Source organism: Leptosomus discolor, chromosome 27 (assembly GCF_034619465.1).
Source record: "Leptosomus discolor isolate bLepDis1 chromosome 27, bLepDis1.hap2, whole genome shotgun sequence".
NCBI classification, from domain to species: domain Eukaryota; kingdom Metazoa; phylum Chordata; class Aves; order Leptosomiformes; family Leptosomidae; genus Leptosomus; species Leptosomus discolor.
This window is the reverse complement of record NC_141417.1, coordinates 678,484-694,460: the sequence shown is the minus strand read 5'-3', so window position 1 is coordinate 694,460 and position 15,977 is coordinate 678,484. Positions and strand designations below refer to the sequence as shown.

At 71.7% G+C, this 15,977-nt stretch overlaps 4 protein-coding genes across 4 annotated transcripts in view; 2 read left to right on the top strand and 2 right to left on the bottom strand.

Moving 5' to 3' along the window:
• RDH5 (retinol dehydrogenase 5) overlaps positions 1–1,499 on the top strand; it is a 3,921-nt gene extending 2,422 nt beyond the window's left edge. The window contains 5 exon segments of the mRNA XM_086478572.1: positions 215–269; positions 659–705; positions 707–918; positions 1,005–1,168; positions 1,276–1,499. Coding sequence (XP_086334698.1) covers positions 215–269; positions 659–705; positions 707–918; positions 1,005–1,168; positions 1,276–1,499 — 702 coding nt within the window.
• A 732-nt stretch (positions 1,500–2,231) lies between these two features.
• On the bottom strand, positions 2,232–5,228 carry CD63 (CD63 molecule). Its single transcript, XM_086478662.1, has 8 exons — positions 5,216–5,228; positions 4,891–4,964; positions 3,220–3,402; positions 3,052–3,126; positions 2,865–2,960; positions 2,621–2,764; positions 2,433–2,516; positions 2,232–2,336 (listed from the first exon to the last, which is right to left on the bottom strand). Exons 2-8 carry the CDS (start codon positions 4,954–4,956, stop codon positions 2,271–2,273), a joined length of 714 nt encoding a protein of 237 aa, XP_086334788.1. The 5' UTR covers positions 4,957–4,964; positions 5,216–5,228; the 3' UTR covers positions 2,232–2,270.
• A 749-nt stretch (positions 5,229–5,977) lies between these two features.
• Positions 5,978–7,483, bottom strand: INPP1 (inositol polyphosphate-1-phosphatase). The gene is made up of 5 exons (XM_086478643.1): positions 7,280–7,483; positions 7,140–7,200; positions 6,848–7,048; positions 6,593–6,767; positions 5,978–6,470 (listed from the first exon to the last, which is right to left on the bottom strand). Exons 1-5 carry the CDS (start codon positions 7,481–7,483, stop codon positions 5,978–5,980), a joined length of 1,134 nt encoding a protein of 377 aa, XP_086334769.1.
• A 2,306-nt stretch (positions 7,484–9,789) lies between these two features.
• GDF11 (growth differentiation factor 11) lies at positions 9,790–15,642 on the top strand (the record flags this gene model as incomplete). Its single annotated transcript, XM_086478571.1, is given in 4 exon segments — positions 9,790–10,144; positions 14,142–14,515; positions 15,261–15,365; positions 15,367–15,642. Coding segments are annotated over 4 exon segments (1,110 nt in total), but the record flags the coding sequence as incomplete, so codon positions are not given.
• Between the last annotated feature and the right edge of the window lie 335 nt (positions 15,643–15,977).

Sequence of the window (15,977 nt, the reverse complement as noted above, 5' to 3'; positions counted from 1 at the left end):
TGGGAGCCGGGGGTGCTGGGGATGGGGTCCCAGGGGAGGTGCTGTGGGGCAGGATGGAGCCGGGGGGGTACTGGGGATGGGGGTCCCAGGGGAGGTGCTATGGGGCAGGATGGGAGCTGGGGGGTGCTGGGGATGGGGGTCCCAGGGGAGGTGCTATGGGGCAGGATGGGAGCTGGGGGGGTGCTGTTGGGGGGGGGACACGGGGTCCCACCAGGGGCTGGTGAGGGGCAGGATGGGTGGTCTCAGGAGAGCTGCTGTGGGGCAGGAGGGTGGGACCCCCCCAAGGGAGCTCCATAGAGGGGGTGTAAGGCAGGACAGGGGGGTCCCAGAGAGGTGCTGTGGGGCAGGATTAGGGGTCCCTGACGAGGTGCCAGAGGGCAGAAGAGGGAGCTCCTGAGGGGGCTCTGGAGAGGGGCTGTGGGGCAAGATGGGCCCTGCCAGGGGGGCCTGTGGGGTGGGTGGGGAGCCCTGCAGAGGGGCTATGGGGGGGAGGGTGTGTCCCTGCGAGGTGCTACAGGCAGGTGCTACAGGGGGTCCCAGGGGAGGTGGAGACCCCAAGGAGGGGACGGTGGCCACCATCCCCAACTCCACACGTGTGCCCGTCCGTGTGTTGTGTCGTGTGTGTGTCCCCCCCCGTCCCCCCCCCCCCCCGCCCCAGGTCTCTTTGGGCTGGTGAACAACGCGGGGGTGGCCAACCCCATCGGCTCCCACGGAGTGGATGGGGATGGAGGACTACCGCCAGGTCCTGGCCGTCAACGCCTTCGGGGCCATCGAGGTGACGCTCCAGCTCCTGCCGCTGCTGAAGCGGGCGCGGGGCCGGGTGGTGAACACCTCCAGCGTCCTGGGCCGCCTCTCCGCCAACGGCGGCGGCTACTGCATCTCCAAATACTGCATCGAGGCCTTCTCCGACAGCCTGCGGTGGGTGCCGGCGTGTCCCCCCCACCCACGGCCTTCCCCCCCCCCCCCCCCCCCCCCGCGCCCTGACGGCCGCCCACCCCCCCCAGGCGCGACATGTACCACTTCGGGGTGAAGGTCAGCATCGTGGAGCCCGGCTTCTTCAAGACGGCGGTGACCAACCTGGAGAGCATCGAGGCGTCGCTGCGGCAGCTCTGGGACCGCCTGGCGCCCGAGACGCGCCTCAGCTACGGCGAGGATTTCTTCCACAAGTGTGAGTGGCGTGGGGGGGGGGGCACCCCCGCTGCCTCAGTTTCCCCCTGTGGGCTGCCGGCTCCTGCCTGACCCCCCTCCCCGCTGCCGGCCTCTCCCCTCCCCCAGACCTCAAGGTGCAGCGGCTCATCATGAACGTCATCTGCGACGCCGACCTCACCAAGGTGACCCGCTGCATGGAGCACGCGCTGGCCGCCCGGCACCCGCGCACCCGGTACAGCGCCGGCTGGGACGCCAAGCTGCTCTGGCTGCCCGCCTCCTACCTGCCCGCCTGCCTCGTCGACTTCGCCCTGGCCACCATCCTGCCCAAGCCGGCCCACCGCGTCCGCTAGTCCCCCCCGCGGTGTGGCCACCAGCCCCTCCGCTGGGCTGCGAGACACCCCCCCACACACACACACACCCCGACCCCCCCCCAGCGCTGCAAATAAATCACCCGTCGTGGGTGCGGTGCAAAGCGGACGAGGTCGCCGCGTGGCTCGGGGACCGTCGGTGGCACTGCCGTGGGGGCACTGCCGTGGGGGCACTGCCGTGGGGGCACGCGGAGACCCCAGCCCCTCTGCAACCAGCTTGGGGGGTGGCTTCCCACAGCCGGCGTCCTGTTGCCACGGTCCTGAGCCCAGCCGCCCCCCCCCCCCGCAGCTGCCCCCCAGCACCGGGGCAGGATGGGGCCACTCGCACCAGGCCGTGCCTGCCAGCTCCTGCTGTTCCCAGTGGGACCAGTCCCTTCCTGGCTGGGAGGTCCCAGCCACGGGATGGGGCAGCACCTGGAGGACCCCCCCTCAGCCCTACAGAGTCAATGGACCATGGGGGACCCCCTGACACCCCCAAGCGACCCCATCCCATCCCAGTGGGGGACACGCGCCTCTACAGAAGCTTTTCGTTTTATTTCCAAACCCGGGGGCGCCCCCCCGGCCCCCCCCACCCCCCCCAGAGGGGGTCCAAGGGCAGTGACCCCCTAGGAGGGTTTGGCATAGGGGGTGTCCCTGGCCTGGAGGAGCTTGCAGAGGGCAAGCGAGGGGGGAGCAGCCCCCCTGCGACCCCCAGAGCCCCCCTGGGTCGGGGGCAGTGACAGCCGGGGCGGGGGCCACGGCGCTTGCCGGGGGCTACATGACCTCGTAGCCGCTGCGGATGCCCTTCATCAGGCAGCAAGCGAAGATGATGCCCAGGATCTGGAAAGGGAGAGGGGAGGGGGGTCATCCCTGTCCTGCACGGCCCCATAGACTGCGGGGGGGGGGGGTTGGGGGGGGCTCAGCCCCCCGCCCTACCTCGAAGAAGGCGATGCCCAACGCGACCGCGGCCACGATGAGGATGTTCTTCTTCATCCAGGCTTCCATGCTCTGGAGGCAGCCCTGGGGGAGCAGAGGGGCTCAGGGGGCGGCCGGACCCCCCCGGGCCATGGCAGGGGTTTGGGGGGGGGGAGTGGTGGGCAGATGGAGGGGGAGGGGGGTCTCACCTTCTCGTAGACGGTGGCGGGGCTGGGGTGGACGTTGCAGGAGGCGGTGTCGACGCGGCAGCAGGAGCGGGGCACCGTGTCGTTCACCTTGAACCGCTCGATGGTGGACCAGTCCGTGTAGTTGTTGGCTCCGCAGCAAGCTAACTGCCGGGGGGGCGGGGGGGGGGGGGTGGGGAATCCCAGGGGGTCAGGGGGGGGCCAAGCCCCGTCCCCCCGCCCACCCCAGGGCCACCCCGTTACTCACGTCCCTCTGGATCTTGTCCACCGTCTCCGTCAAGGCTTTGTCCTCCCCGTACTCGCGCATGGAGTCCCACAGCCCCTCCTCCAGCACTGAGCGGACCTGGGGGGGGGGCCGGGGAGGGGGTCACAGAAGTGTAGGGGGGGGGTGGGGGTGGCAGGGGGGCCTACGCCCCCTTCCCGTGGGTCCCCACCTTGTCCTTGAAGACGTATCCAGCGATGGCCGTGGCGATCTCCGCCAGGAAGATGATGGTGAGGAGGCTGGCGAACTGCGGGGGGGACAGGGTGGGGGGTCAGGGTGAGGTGCTGGGGGGGGGGGGAGGGGTGTCAGGGCGGGGTAGGGGGGCTGCCGGGGCGCTCACCGTGGTGACCATGCAGTAACTCTCCTTCCAGGCGCTGCAGCAGCCGAAGAAGGAGATGAAGAAGATGATGACGCCCAGCACCAGGATGGCGATGGCGGTGCTGGAGGAGCTGCTGACCAGCAGCGTCTTATCCAGGGCCACCTGGACGTAGATGCCGATGGCGATGAGGGCCACGCCGCACACCTGGGGGGGGACAGACACACACACACACACAGAGGGAATTGGGGGGCAGCCACCACCCCGCGGAGCTGGGACAACCCCCACCCCTAAAGCCGACGGGGTGGGGGGGTGCCCCACGGCTGAGCACTGTCCCTTTCCCGGGAAAAAGGGAGGGGGAGGCCTCAAACTGGGGACTCCCTTCCTGGGGGTGATGGGGTGGGGGTCTCCTCTGACCCCAGTCGTGGCCCACGGGACGCTCCCCAGCCCCGCTGCGGCGAGGGGGGGCCGGGCTGGCGGCCGCGGGAGCGCCGGGAAGTCCGGTGTTCCGGCCACGGAGGCCTCGGAGCGGGGGGGCCCAGCGCCAGCCCCCCACCCAGGGGGGGGGCCGCAGGGGGGTCGGGGGGTGCCGGGGCAGCGGGGGGCACGCCAGGCACAGACCGCCCCGGTGGGCGCCAGCGGACGCCCGCAGCCCTTCCCGGTGGGTCCATCCTGCCCCGTCTCCGTCACCCCCCCACACACCAGTGCCCCCCCCCCGCGCCTCAGTTTCCCCGTGGTAGTGGGGACCCCCCCGGGCCGCCCCCCCTCCCCGGGTGCCGCCGGCCCTGTTTGCTCGCTGGGTGCGGGCAAACAGCGCGGCCCGGCTGCACAAACACGGCTGGCGGTGGGGGCCGGGGGGGCTGGTACCGGTGTCCCCGTCATGTGCCCCCCCCCCTCCCCCCCCCCCCCGCTGGCAGGCGGCCCGAGCCCCCCCCCCCCCCCCGGGCCCTCCAGACTCAGCCCGGCAGGATCAGGGTGGGGACAGGGACGAGTCACTCTGCGTGGGGGGGACAGGATGAGGGCCAGGAAGGCGCCTGCCCCCCCGTCCCGTCCCGTGTCGTGTCCCCCCCCCCGCCCCCTCCGCTCCAGCCGTTGGGCTCCTCGCGCCTCTTTCCTCACCCCTCACCCCCACTTCCCCAAACCCACGTCCGGCCCCACGGGGGGATCCCGGCCGGGGGCAACCAGGAGCCCCGGGGCCTGGGGGGACCCGGCCACCCGTGGGGTCCCCACCCTGACCTGGGGGCTTGGCTTCCCTCAGCCAGGGCGCGCCAGCCTCGCCCTGCCCAGCCTCGTTACCCCTGGAACCTACCGATGGCGGCCTGTGGCCACAACGCTGCGCAGTGCCAGAGTGAGTGGGCAGTCTCGCCCCCCCACCCCGTCCCCGTCCCCTCAGCGCCCCCCGGGGCAGCAGCCCCCCCCTCCCCCCCTGGGGTCCCCACGGCCCCCAACTCAGGGCCTGCAAGGGGGAGGGGGGGGAAAGGGGGTGTCAAAGGGGCCGTATGGTGGGGGAGGAGCTGACGTCAGCGCGGGGGGGCAGCACGGTGGGGGGGGTGCTGCCTGCCATGGGGCTGGGGCGGGCCCGTCCCCGGCGGGGAAGGGCCGGTCCGCCCGGTTCTGCCGGCCCCGGGGCCCCCTTCGCGGCACCCCCCGGTTCCCCCCCGGTTCCCTCCGGTTCCCCCCCGGCCCCGCACTCACCCAGAAGATGAAGTTGAAGACGAAAACCAGGAACTTCACGCATTTCATCCCGCCCTCGACCGCCATGGCCCGTCCTGCGGGAGCCGCCGCCTCAGCCCCGGCACCGGCACCGGCACCGGCACCGCGCCCGCTCCCCGAGCCCCGCTGCCCCGGCTCCCGCCCCGGTCCCGCTCCCGGTGCCCGAACCCCGGCGTCCCGGGACCGCTCCCGGTGCGCTCCCCGCCCGCTTCCCGCTCCCGCTGCCCCGGTGGTGCCGCTCCCTGCCCGGGGCCGGCGCTCCCGGTGCCGCCGCCGCCGCCGCCGCTCCCCCGCCCCGGGCGCTCACCGGCGCCGCTGCTCCGCCGTCCGCTCCGCGATCATGTGACGAGGACGGGACGAGTCAACAGGCAACCCCGGGACCGCCCCGGGACCGCCCCGGCCCCCGCCACCGCCCCGCGCGGGTCCCGCCCCCGCCCCCGGTCCCGGTCCCGGTCCCGGTCCCGGGGCAGCACAGACACGCGGGTGCGACGGACGCTTTAATGGTGGAGGAGCCGCCGGCACCGTGAGGAGGGACACGGGGGTGAGGGGTCGCACCGGGGGCGGGGGGGGGCCGGGACACAGAGCTCCCACCCTCTCCCGCCCCCCGGGGCCTGCTGCACACCCCCCCGCCCCGCTCCGGGGGTCCCGGGGATCCTGCGCCCCGGGGTCCCGGCCGTCCCGTGGTCTGTGGTCCCTGATGCCCTGTGCCTGCACCCCGGGGGTCCCAGACACCCCTTACCCTGCACCCCTGGGGTCCCACCCACCCCAAGGTCCCATCCACCCCATACCCTGCACCCTGGTGTCCCAGACACCCCTTACCCTGCACCTCAGGGGTCCCAGTCACCCCTTACCCTGCACCCTGGTGTCCCAGACACCCCTTACCCTGCACCCCAGGGTCCCAGCCACCCCATACCCTGCACCCTGCTGTCCCAGACACCCCTTACCCTGCACCCCAAGGTCCCAGACACCCCTTACCCTGTACCCTGGTGTCCCAGACACCCCTTACCCTGCACCCTGGTGTCCCACCCACCCCTTACCCTGTACCCCCGAGGTCCTGGCCACCGTGGGCTCAGAGCCCCGGCACAGTGGCCAGCGCGGCCAGCACGGCCTCCAGGTGCTGGGGGTGCACGTAGGCCACAAGGCCGCCCCGGTTTGCCCAGCGCTCGGCCCCCACCGCCCCCTCCACCGGGCGGTTATAGACCAGCTCGGGGGGCGGCTCGGTGTCACCCACCCGCCGTGCCCGCAGGGCCCCCGCCAGGGCCACCACCCCCCCGCCCAGGGCCCGCAGGATGGCGTGGGGGGCGCAGGCGTCCCAGGCGAAGGTGCTGCCCTCGGAGAGGACGTAGGCGTCCGCCAGCCCCAGGATGACGCAGAGCATCTTGTAGCCGGCGCCGGCGGCGAAGCGCAGGCCATCCCCGCAGAGGGGGCTCAGAGCCCCCCGCACCGCCCCCGCTTCAGCCCGGCTCAGCACCACGAGGGGCGCGGGGCGCGGCGGCGGGGGGCTCAGCGAGCACAGCCGCGTGTCGCCGTACGCGACGCCCCAGTGGTACCTCCCCTGCCACCTGCGGGGATGGGGACCCTCAGTGTGGACCCCCGCCCCGTCACCGGGTCCCCAGGCTCTTCCCAGCCTCTAGGAGCCAGGATCTGGCCGTGCCCCCCGCGGTGATCCCCGCGGTGCCGGTACCTGCGGGTCAGGGGGTCCCGGCGGAAGAAGGGCTCGTTGATGACGCCCAGCACCGGGCAGCCCGTGCGCCGGTCGTAGGCCCCGACGAGCACCAGCGCCGAGCACAGCCCCGCCGGGGCGATGCCGTCGATGGGGGCCACGTCCTCGCGCCCACCGATGTACTCGTTGGTGGAGTCTGCAGGCACAGCCGGATTCACCGCGGTGCGCGTGCGGTGGGTGTCCCCCCCCCCACCCTCTCTCCCAGCACCCCCTCACCGATGGGGTCTATCCAGATGGCCAGCTCCTCGGGGGGGATGCTGAGCACCACGCCGGCCAGCTCCGCGTCCCCCACCGCCACGTCCCGGTGCACGGCGGCCGCCAGCAGCTCGGCGGCCGCCCGCTCGGGCTCCAGCACGGAGAGCAGCAGGGCCGCGGTGTCCCCTGGCGTGGCACAGACCCGCACCGCCACCGTCTCCCCTGCCAGCACCCTGGCTTCAGCGACGGCCCCGCGGCCCCCGGCGTGGTGGCGAGGGGGGGACCCCGGTTCCGCTGCTCCCCCGGGACTCACCCTGCCCGTTCCTGAACTCGTTGGACTCCTCGCCGTGGATGTGGCCCCGCAGCTCGGGGAACTGGGGGGACACGGCAGCTCAGCCACGGTGCCGGGGGGCGCGGGACCACCCTGGGAACCCTCCCCATCCCGTCCCCTACCTCCTTCCCCAGGTCGTGCTTGATGACCTCCTGGATGAGGACGTCCGCCAGCGTCTTGAAGTCCTGGAGGAACCTCCGGTTCCTGTCGGCCCCCGTCTTCTCGGCCACCAGCAGCTGGAAGAGGGGCTCCTCTCGCCGGCACAGCCGGGCGATGTGCGCCGCCTTCTCCGAGGCGCCCACCAAGGCCTTCAGCAGCCCCGCCATGGCCGGGGCTGGGGGGGGACGCGGTGCTGAGGGCGGGGGGACACCGGCCACCTCCCCGCGTGGCCCCACGGGCCCTGGCCCCCGGCACCCTGCCCGTAACCACGGGGCGTGGGCAGCGCCCAGGGCCACGTCCTGCCCGGCGCTGGCTCCAGGGTGGGGACCCGGGTAAAGCTGTCCTGGGGGGCTGCCAGAGGCCACAGCCCCGTGGTGGGGACGTGGACACGGGGACGTGGCGACATGGATGTGGGGACACGGGGACATGGAGATGTGGGGACATGGGGACATGGACGTGGGGACGTGGGGATGTGAGGATGTGGACGTGGTGACGTGGGGACATGGGATATGGGGACATTGGGATGTGGGGACATGGGGACACGGGGGCACAGGGACATGGGGACATGGGGATATGGGGACACGGGGACACGCGGACATGGGGACGTGGACACGGGGCTGCACCCAGCCAAGGACACGGCCCCCCTGTGGGGACCCGCGTGGGGGGACACGCGACTGTCCCGCGTGGAAGAGGAAGCAGCCGGGGGGGGGGGGGGGCAGGTCCCCGCTGCCCCCCCAGCGAGGCGGGGGGTAACGGGGCCGCCCCCTCCCCCCAGTACGTCACCACCCGCCGTGACGCCCCGGGGCCGCGCCACGTGGGGGGGACCCCGACCCCCGGGCCCGCCCGCGCGGGGGGTGCCCTCCCCGGGACACCCCCCCCCCCACCCCGAGGACCTTGGGAGGATCCCGGGGACCCGCCCGCCCCCCCCCCCGCTGCCGTTACCGGGGCCGGTGCCGCTGACAGCTCCTGCGGGGCGGCCCGTGGGGCGGGGCCGGCGGGGACACGTCACGCCGCCGCTTTAACCCCTTCGGTCCCGCAGCCCGGCGTGCGGGGACACACACACACACACACGACATCACGACGACGCGGACCCCGGCGTGTGGGGCGGCGGGACCCCGGCGTGGCGGAGGGGGGAACACACACCCGGTGTCGGGGCTCCCCGCCGGTGACACCGGGGGGGGGGGGGGTGTGGGATGCCATCGCTGCGGGGAAACCGGGACCGGGGGACTGGGGGATACCGGGGGGTTAACGGTGGGGTTTTACACACCCCCCCCCCCCCCCCCCGCTCTCCCACCACCCCCTCCCCTCCTCTCCCGGAGCCGCCGGTGCGCTGGTGCGGCCGCGCGGTGGCGCTCTCTTCCCGGCGCTTCCCCTCGCTCCGGTTTTACCGGCTCCGGTGTGCACGCGCCCGCTCCGCACCGGCGCCCCCTGGCGGGAAGACGCTCCCACCGCGCACCGGGGCGGGGGGGGGGGGAACGGCATCGCTCCCACCCCCCCCCCCCCACCCCACCCCATCCCGGGAGCCCACCCCACCTTGAGTCACCCCTTGACCGACCCGCTCCCGTTGCCCCTCCCCACCCCCCGCAGCGACCCCCCCGCCGAACCGGCAGCGGGAGCCGGTTCAAGCTCCCCCCGGTGCTACGGGGCGCGGTCGCTCTTCCCTTTTGCCCTCTCCATGGTTCTGATGGGACCGGAGCGGGGCGGGGGGGGGGGGTGACACGGAGGAGTCAGCGGGACGGCACCGGGGCGGGGCGGGGGGGGAATGAAGGGACGGGGATGCGCATCCCCGGTTTGGGGAGGGGGGGCGCGGCGGGGACACCCCCCCCCCCCCCCCTCCCTCCCCAACTCCCGGCAAGTGCGGCTGTCGCCGCACTTGCCGGGAGTTGGGGAGGGAGGGGGGGGGGGGGGGGGTGTCCCCGCCGCTACAACCGGAGGAGCTTCACCCCCCCCCACCCCCCCCGCCTCAACCGGAGCAACATGCGGTGGCGGCGGGGCCGTTCCCCCCCCGGTGCTCGGGGGGGCCGGCGACGGCTGGTGACAAGCCCCTGCCAGAACCCTCTTTTGTGCGCCCGCAGCCAATCAAGGCCGCTGACGACACACTTCTCTTGGGGTATAAAACCCCGGGGCCGCCGCTACCGCCGCTTTTTTTTTTTCTTTCACCCCCCCCCCCTTCATTTCCCCCCCCCCCCCGCTCCCTTCCCCGCCCCCGCCGCCGTTACCGCCTATCCCCCCGCCGTCCGCGCCCCCTTAGCGCGTTGCGGTGGAAGCGCGCTGGGGGGGGGGGGGGGGGAGAAAGAAAGGGAGAGAAAAGGTTTAGTATATATTTTTTTTTACCCCCCCCGCTTTTTTGTTGTTGTTGTTGTGGGGGTTTTTTGTTGTTGTTTTGGTGTTTTTTTTTTTTTGTGGTGGTTTGTGTTTTGCGGTTTTGTTTTTGTTTTTGTTTTTTGTTTTTTGTTTTTTGTTTTTTTTCCCCGGTATGGCCCCGGTCTTGCTGTTCTTGTTGGCTTCGGTGGCGGCGGCGGGGGGGTCGGGAGAAACGCAACCCCCCGCCTCCTCCGATCCCGTTTGCCCCGTGTGCTTGTGGCGGCGGCACAGCAAGGAGCTGCGGCTGGAGAGCATCAAGTCGCAGATCCTGAGCAAGCTGCGGCTGAAGGAAGCGCCCAACATCACCCGGGAGGTGGTGAAGCAGCTGCTCCCCAAGGCCCCCCCGCTCCAGCAGCTCCTCGACCTCCACGACTTCCAGGGGGACTCGCTGCAGCACGACGAGTACCTGGAGGAGGACGAGTACCACGCCACCACCGAGACCGTCATCAGCATGGCCCAGGAAAGTCAGTGCCGCCTTTGTTCCGCCCCGCCGCCGCCGCAAACTTCGCCGGCGGACTCCCCCTGCCCGGTCCCGTCGCGCCCCCCCCGTCCCCGTCCCCGTCCCCCCCCCCCCGGTTCCCTTCACCCGGCCCCGCTTCCCCTCCCGGGTTTCCCCCAACCCGCCTTGAGCTTGGTCCTCCGGGGCTCCCCCCCACCCCACACACCCCCGGGCTGCCCCCTCCTCCCCCGCGGCTCCCCCTGGCACCCACCGGGGCTCCCCGGTTCTCCTCCGGTAGCCCCGGGGTCCCCCGGGACACCACCACACACCCCCCCCCCCCCCCTCCGCGGGCAGCTGCCGGGGACACCGGGACGGGACAGCCCAGCCGGCAGCTGGTACTGGGCGCTGGGAACTGGGAGATGGGGCTGCGAATGGCCACTGGGTGCTGGGAAACTGGTAGCAGGGTTTGGGACCTTGCACTGGGGACTGGGAGCTGGTACTGGGATGTGGTAGTGGGTGCTGGGATCTGGCACTGGGGACTGGGACCTGGTAGCGAGTTCTGGGACCTGGTAGCAGGGAGTGGGACCTGGGACTGGGATGTGGTAGTGGGTGCTGGGACCTGGCATTGGGTGCTGGGACCTGATGGTGGGCACTGGGACGTGGTACTGAGTGCTGGAACCTGGCACTGGGTACTGGGACCTGGCGCTGGCACCAGTGAGTAGTGGGACTGGGCACTGGCAGCAGGTACCAGGAGCCGGCACTGGCTCCAGCCCGAGCACCAACACTGGTGCTGGGTGCTGGGACCCGGCACTGGGACCCCACACTGAAAACTGGGACTCCACACCAGTACCAGCACTGGGGGCATGGGGCAGACGGCACAGTGACCCCCGGGTCCCCAGGGCCCCGCCAGGCAGCGGGTGCCAGCGCTCGCCTCCTGCCGCGGCACATGGTGGGGTGACGGCAGGGTGACAGCAGGGTGACGGCAGGGTGACGGTGACGGCAGGGTGACGGTGACAGCAGGGTGACGGCAGGGTGTGCTGGGGACAGGCCCGTGGCCGGCGTGGCGAGGGGCTGCGCGGGGTCCCCGGTGCGAAGGCAGGGAGGGGACAGGGCGCGGGGGCTTTGCCTCGCTGTGATGTGGCTCCGTCCGTCCGTCCGTCCGTCCGTGGGCAAGGAGGGGGCAAGCAGACGGGGCTGCAGACCCCTGTGCCTCTCTGTGCCTCAGTTTCCCCCCCCGGTGCTCCACCTGCTCCGGCTGCGGGACCCCCAAGGCGCGGGGGCTGCGGGACCTCCGGGGAGTGGGGCCGGGGGGGGGGGGGGGGCTGGGTGCGAAGGGCGAGCGGAAGGGAGGGAAGTGTGAGGCGCTGCCCCCCGCCCCCCGCAGCCCCCCGACGAATTTCCTTCCCAGGCATTAATAGACTCGGGCGGCTTTGAAATTTTATTACCCATAAAATTGACAACACGCTGGGGTTTTCCTCCCTGCGCCGCGTTAACGCTCGCTGCCCCCCGCCACCCCCCCCCTCCTGCCCCTTAACAGCCCAGGGGCCCCCAAAATAAATACCAGAGGGCGGCCCCTCCGCCCCGCTCTGGGGGTCCCGCAGCCCCCGGCCCTGCAGCCGGATGCGCCGCGGGCTCCGGCCTGTCCCGCCCGCGGCCGCCCCGTTATTATTATGATTTTTTCCTTTTTTTTTGCCTCCCTCCTCGCCCCCGCCGTGGCAATTGTGTGGGGTTTTATGGTTCCTGAACAGAAGGAGGGAAAGGGCTTTACAGGCAGCAGAGCCATAAAGCTCTCGGGTTCCCCCCGGCCGCCCCCCCCAGTTAGTCCCAAGCCACCACCCCCAGCACCCCCCACCCCCCCCGGGGGGTTTATTTTTCTGAGCTGCAGAAGGGACCCGGGAAGGTTAATTGGGTCCTAAACCCATTTAGGGGCTACCCGTGACCCCCGCGACCCGCGGGGTGGAGGGACCTTAATGAGGGGCGATGGGGGGGGGGCAGGGCGAGGGGCTGGCGGGGGCTGGGGGGGCCGCCCGTGCCACTTGCTGCCCTGCCAGGGCGGGAGCCGCTCAAGGTCAGCGGGACGTGGGGACGTGGGGACGTGGGGATATGGGGATATGGGGACATGGGGACACGGGGACGCAGGGGCACACAGACACAGGGACATGGGACACCGCAGAGGCACAGCTGGCACGTGGCACCTCAGGGTGTCGTGGGGGTCCCCAGGGCGCCCGGATCTGGGGGGGCCTCTGGTCCCCTGTGGCAAGTGAGGGGTTAACGGGGCAGAGGTGGGAGCCCCAAATCCGGGCCCCGGTGGGAACAAAGAGCGGAGGGGGGGCCCGGGCCACCCCCCTCCCGGCACATACTCAGCTGTGACCGATGTCCCGGTAACCTTTATCCCCCGTTGCCAGAGCGACGGGACGAGCATCCTGGCACCGCATCCGTGCCAGGAGCAGCCAGCGTGGCACAGCCCCCACGCTCGGACACACCGCCCCCCCCCCCCCGGCACCCCAGACCCCCCTCTCGCCCCCGGGGCCGCAGACACCCGGTGTCCCCCGGGCTGCCAGGCCGAGTCCGGAGGGTCAGCGGTGCTGCCGGTGCTGCCGTGAGGCGCTTCGGTGGCAGCTTTTAAGGGACCTGCACCAGCCCCAGCGCTGCTTTGGCATCTCTCACCTGGAGCCCCTTCCAAAACTGACCCCCCCCCCGGCACCGTCCCCGCCACGCTAGCCCGGAGCAAACCCACCACCGCGTCCCCTAATGCCACCGGGGACCTCTGCGCAGCGTGGCAGCGATGCCGCCGGGACCACCGGCCACCCAGAGCCCCTCGAGGTGGCCACCGGCCCAGGCTGGGACCACGTCCCACCGGTGACGGGGCCGAGGGGCTGCGGGGGCACAACCTGCCCTGGGTTGGGAGCCGGTGGGGACCAGCGCGGCTCCGAGGGGACGGGGCAGGGGGGGGAAGCGCTCCCCGGGCAGGTCCCGGGGGAACGTGGGTTTAATCGGGGGCTTGTGCGCAGCAAATTGCTGGGAGGGGTCTGGGCAGCCGGCGCCCGCGGCCCCCCCCAGCCCCTGTCACTTTGGTTTATGTGCGGCGCGGCGGGGGGCTGGATGGCATCCCCGGGGCTGCGGCCGGTGTCGTGACCCCCATGTGCTGGGGGAGGCCTCGGCGCAGCAAATGGCCCCGCGCTGCAGCTGGGCGCTATTAAACCTGACCGGTGCGTGGCGGGGGGAGGGGGCTGCGCGGGGGGCTGGGGGGGACATTCCCGGCTCAATTTGACACAGATGTTGGCCGAGCAGGGAGGGCCGGCGCGGGGCCGGCTCCGGTCGGGGTGCTGCCGCGGGGCTGGGGGACCCCCCGATGCGATGGGCGCTCGGGCTGCGGGTGCTGGGGGTCGTCATCCCGGCGGGGCGGGTGTCCCTGTCCCCGCGGTGGCCGCTCGCCCTTCGCCGTCACCCTGGGCACGACCTGGGGGGTGAGCAGCCCCCAAGGCCAGCGGAGGTGTGGGGCTGCCCCGAAACAAGCCCAGGGAGGGCGGGAGGGTGGGAGATGGGCGTCCCCTGAGACGCAGACCCGGCTGGGCCACCAGTGGGGAGGCCGGTGGTAGCCGGCTCGGTGCCACGGACCCTCCTGGGGGCTTTGCTGCATCCCCGGGGCTGCGGGACCAGGCGCCTTCCCGGCTCCGCGGCAGGGATGTGCTGGGAAGCGGCTGCCCCGGAGCAGGTGCCGTGGAGCTGGAGCCCCCCGCCCCGCTCAGCCCAGTCCCCCTCGGCGGGGGGCTCCGTCCCCACAGCCCCCGCGGGGGATCATGAATCCCCGGTGACACGGGGTCAGGGGGCAGCCGGGGACCTTATTGCGACTGGAGGGGCAATGACCCCTGGGGCGGCCTCCGACCCGACCTTCAACTCCTAACGACCGAGGAGGAGCTCGCCCGGACCCCGCGTCCCGTGGAGGAGCGGGGTGTGGGGGTGTCGGGGGGGGGGGGGGGGGGTGTCCCGGGGCCGCCCCTGACGCCTCCTTCCTCCCGCAGCGGACCCCGTGGTGCAGATCGAGGGCAACCCCCATTGCTGCTTCTTCAACTTCAGCCCCAAGATCATGTTCACCAAGGTGGTGAAGGCGCAGCTGTGGGTGTACCTGCGGCCCGTGCAGCACACCTCCACCGTCTACCTGCAGATCCTCCGCCTGAAGCCGGTGACGGAGGAGGGCAGCCGGCACATCCGCATCCGCTCCCTCAAGATCGACCTCAACTCCCGCCTCGGGCACTGGCAGAGCATCGACTTCAAGCACGTGCTGCAGAACTGGTTCAAGCAGCCGCAGAACAACTGGGGCATCGAGATCAACGCCTTCGACCCCAACGGCAACGATCTGGCCGTCACCTCGCTGGGACCCGGCGCCGAAGGGCTGGTAGGTGGTGGGCGCGCGGATCGGGGGCCGCCAGGGCGGGGGGCGGTGCCGCGCGGGGCTCGGCGATGGCCCCGGTGCGCCGCTGGCCACGGGGCTCGCAGCCACCCCTGGGGAACTGGAGGGCAAGGGGACGGGCAATGGGGACGGGCACAGGGGGTGGGGCGGCTCCGTGGGGACGGCGAGAGCGCTGCCGAGCTGGTGATGGCTCCGTGGAGCTGGTTCACAGCTTTGTGGGGACAGTGACAGCTCCATGGGGACGGTGACACCCCCATGGGACCAGCCACAGCTCCTCAAGACCAGTCGCAACTCTGCAGAGCCGGTGATGGCTCCGTGGGGCTGGTGAGACCCCCGTGGGGGGCAGTGACAGCTCCGTGGGGATAATAACAGCCCCACGGGGGTGGTGACACCTCCATGGGGCCGGTGAAAGCCCTGTGGGGACAGTGACAGCTCCGTGGGGCTGGTGAGAGCCCCCATGGGGACACTGACAGCTCGGTGGGGCTGGTTATGGCTCTGCAGGGCTGGTCACAGCTCTGCGGGACCAGTTACAGCCGCACGGGGCTGGTCACAGCTCCACGGGGACGACGACACTTCCACGAGGCTGGTGACACCCCCCGTGGGGCTGGCGACACCTCGGCGGGGCTGGCGGCAGCTCCAGGGGGGCTGGCGGCAGCTCTGGGGGACCTGGGGCGGCGGGACGGCGGGTCAGCGTGTGGGGCTCACGCCCTCCCTTCTCCCCCCACCCCAGCACCCCTTCATGGAGCTGCGGGTGCTGGAGAACAACAAGCGCTCGCGGCGGAACCTGGGGCTGGACTGCGACGAGCACTCGACCGAGTCGCGCTGCTGCCGCTACCCCCCTCACCGTCGACTTCGAGGCCTTCGGCTGGGACTGGATTATCGCCCCCAAGAGATACAAAGCCAACTACTGCTCGGGGCAGTGCGAGTACATGTTCATGCAGAAGTACCCCCACACCCACCTGGTGCAGCAGGCCAACCCCCGGGGCTCGGCGGGGCCCTGCTGCACCCCCACCAAGATGTCCCCCATCAACATGCTCTACTTCAACGACAAGCAGCAGATCATCTACGGCAAGATCCCGGGCATGGTGGTTGACAGATGCGGATGCTCTTAGAGCCCGGCTGGTGCTGCCCCTCCACCCCGCGCCCCCCGCCACCAACAAACTCCTCTTTTCCTCCACTGTTTTTTGTTGGGTTTGTTTTTTTTTTTTTTTTTAAATACAAAGACCAAGCGTTGAAATTCCTTTGGATGTCGGGGGAAGAGAGAGAGAGAGAGAGAGAGAGAGAGAGAGAAGCAAATCCCACCACGGAGAAACGCTGCACCAAACCCGCGCTTCGACATGCATTGTGCAATAAAGCAACCGGACGGAGAAGGGAAGGGGCGGCCGGGACCCCCAGCACCGCCACCCCCCGCCCGCAGCACCCGCAGCACCCGCGGCGGCACGGCACG

Bases quoted from the DNA above. Each gene is read 5' to 3' on its own strand.
- CD63 (XM_086478662.1), bottom strand. From the start codon at position 4,956: ATGGCGGTCGAGGGCGGGATGAAATGCGTGAAGTTCCTGGTTTTCGTC. The intron at 3,127-3,219 runs GTGAGCGCCCCG...TCCCCCCCGCAG, and splicing joins GTTACTGCATGGTCACCACG to TTCGCCAGCCTCCTCACCAT. The intron at 2,517-2,620 runs GTGAGACCCCCC...CTGCTCCCCCAG, and splicing joins CCGCCACCGTCTACGAGAAG to GGCTGCCTCCAGAGCATGGA.
- INPP1 (XM_086478643.1), bottom strand. From the start codon at position 7,483: ATGGCGGGGCTGCTGAAGGCCTTGGTGGGCGCCTCGGAGAAGGCGGCG. The intron at 7,049-7,139 runs GTGAGTCCCGGG...GGGTGCTGGCAG, and splicing joins CGAGTTCAGGAACGGGCAGG to GGGAGACGGTGGCGGTGCGG. The intron at 6,768-6,847 runs GTGAGGGGGTGC...CTGTGCCTGCAG, and splicing joins CATCTGGATAGACCCCATCG to ACTCCACCAACGAGTACATC.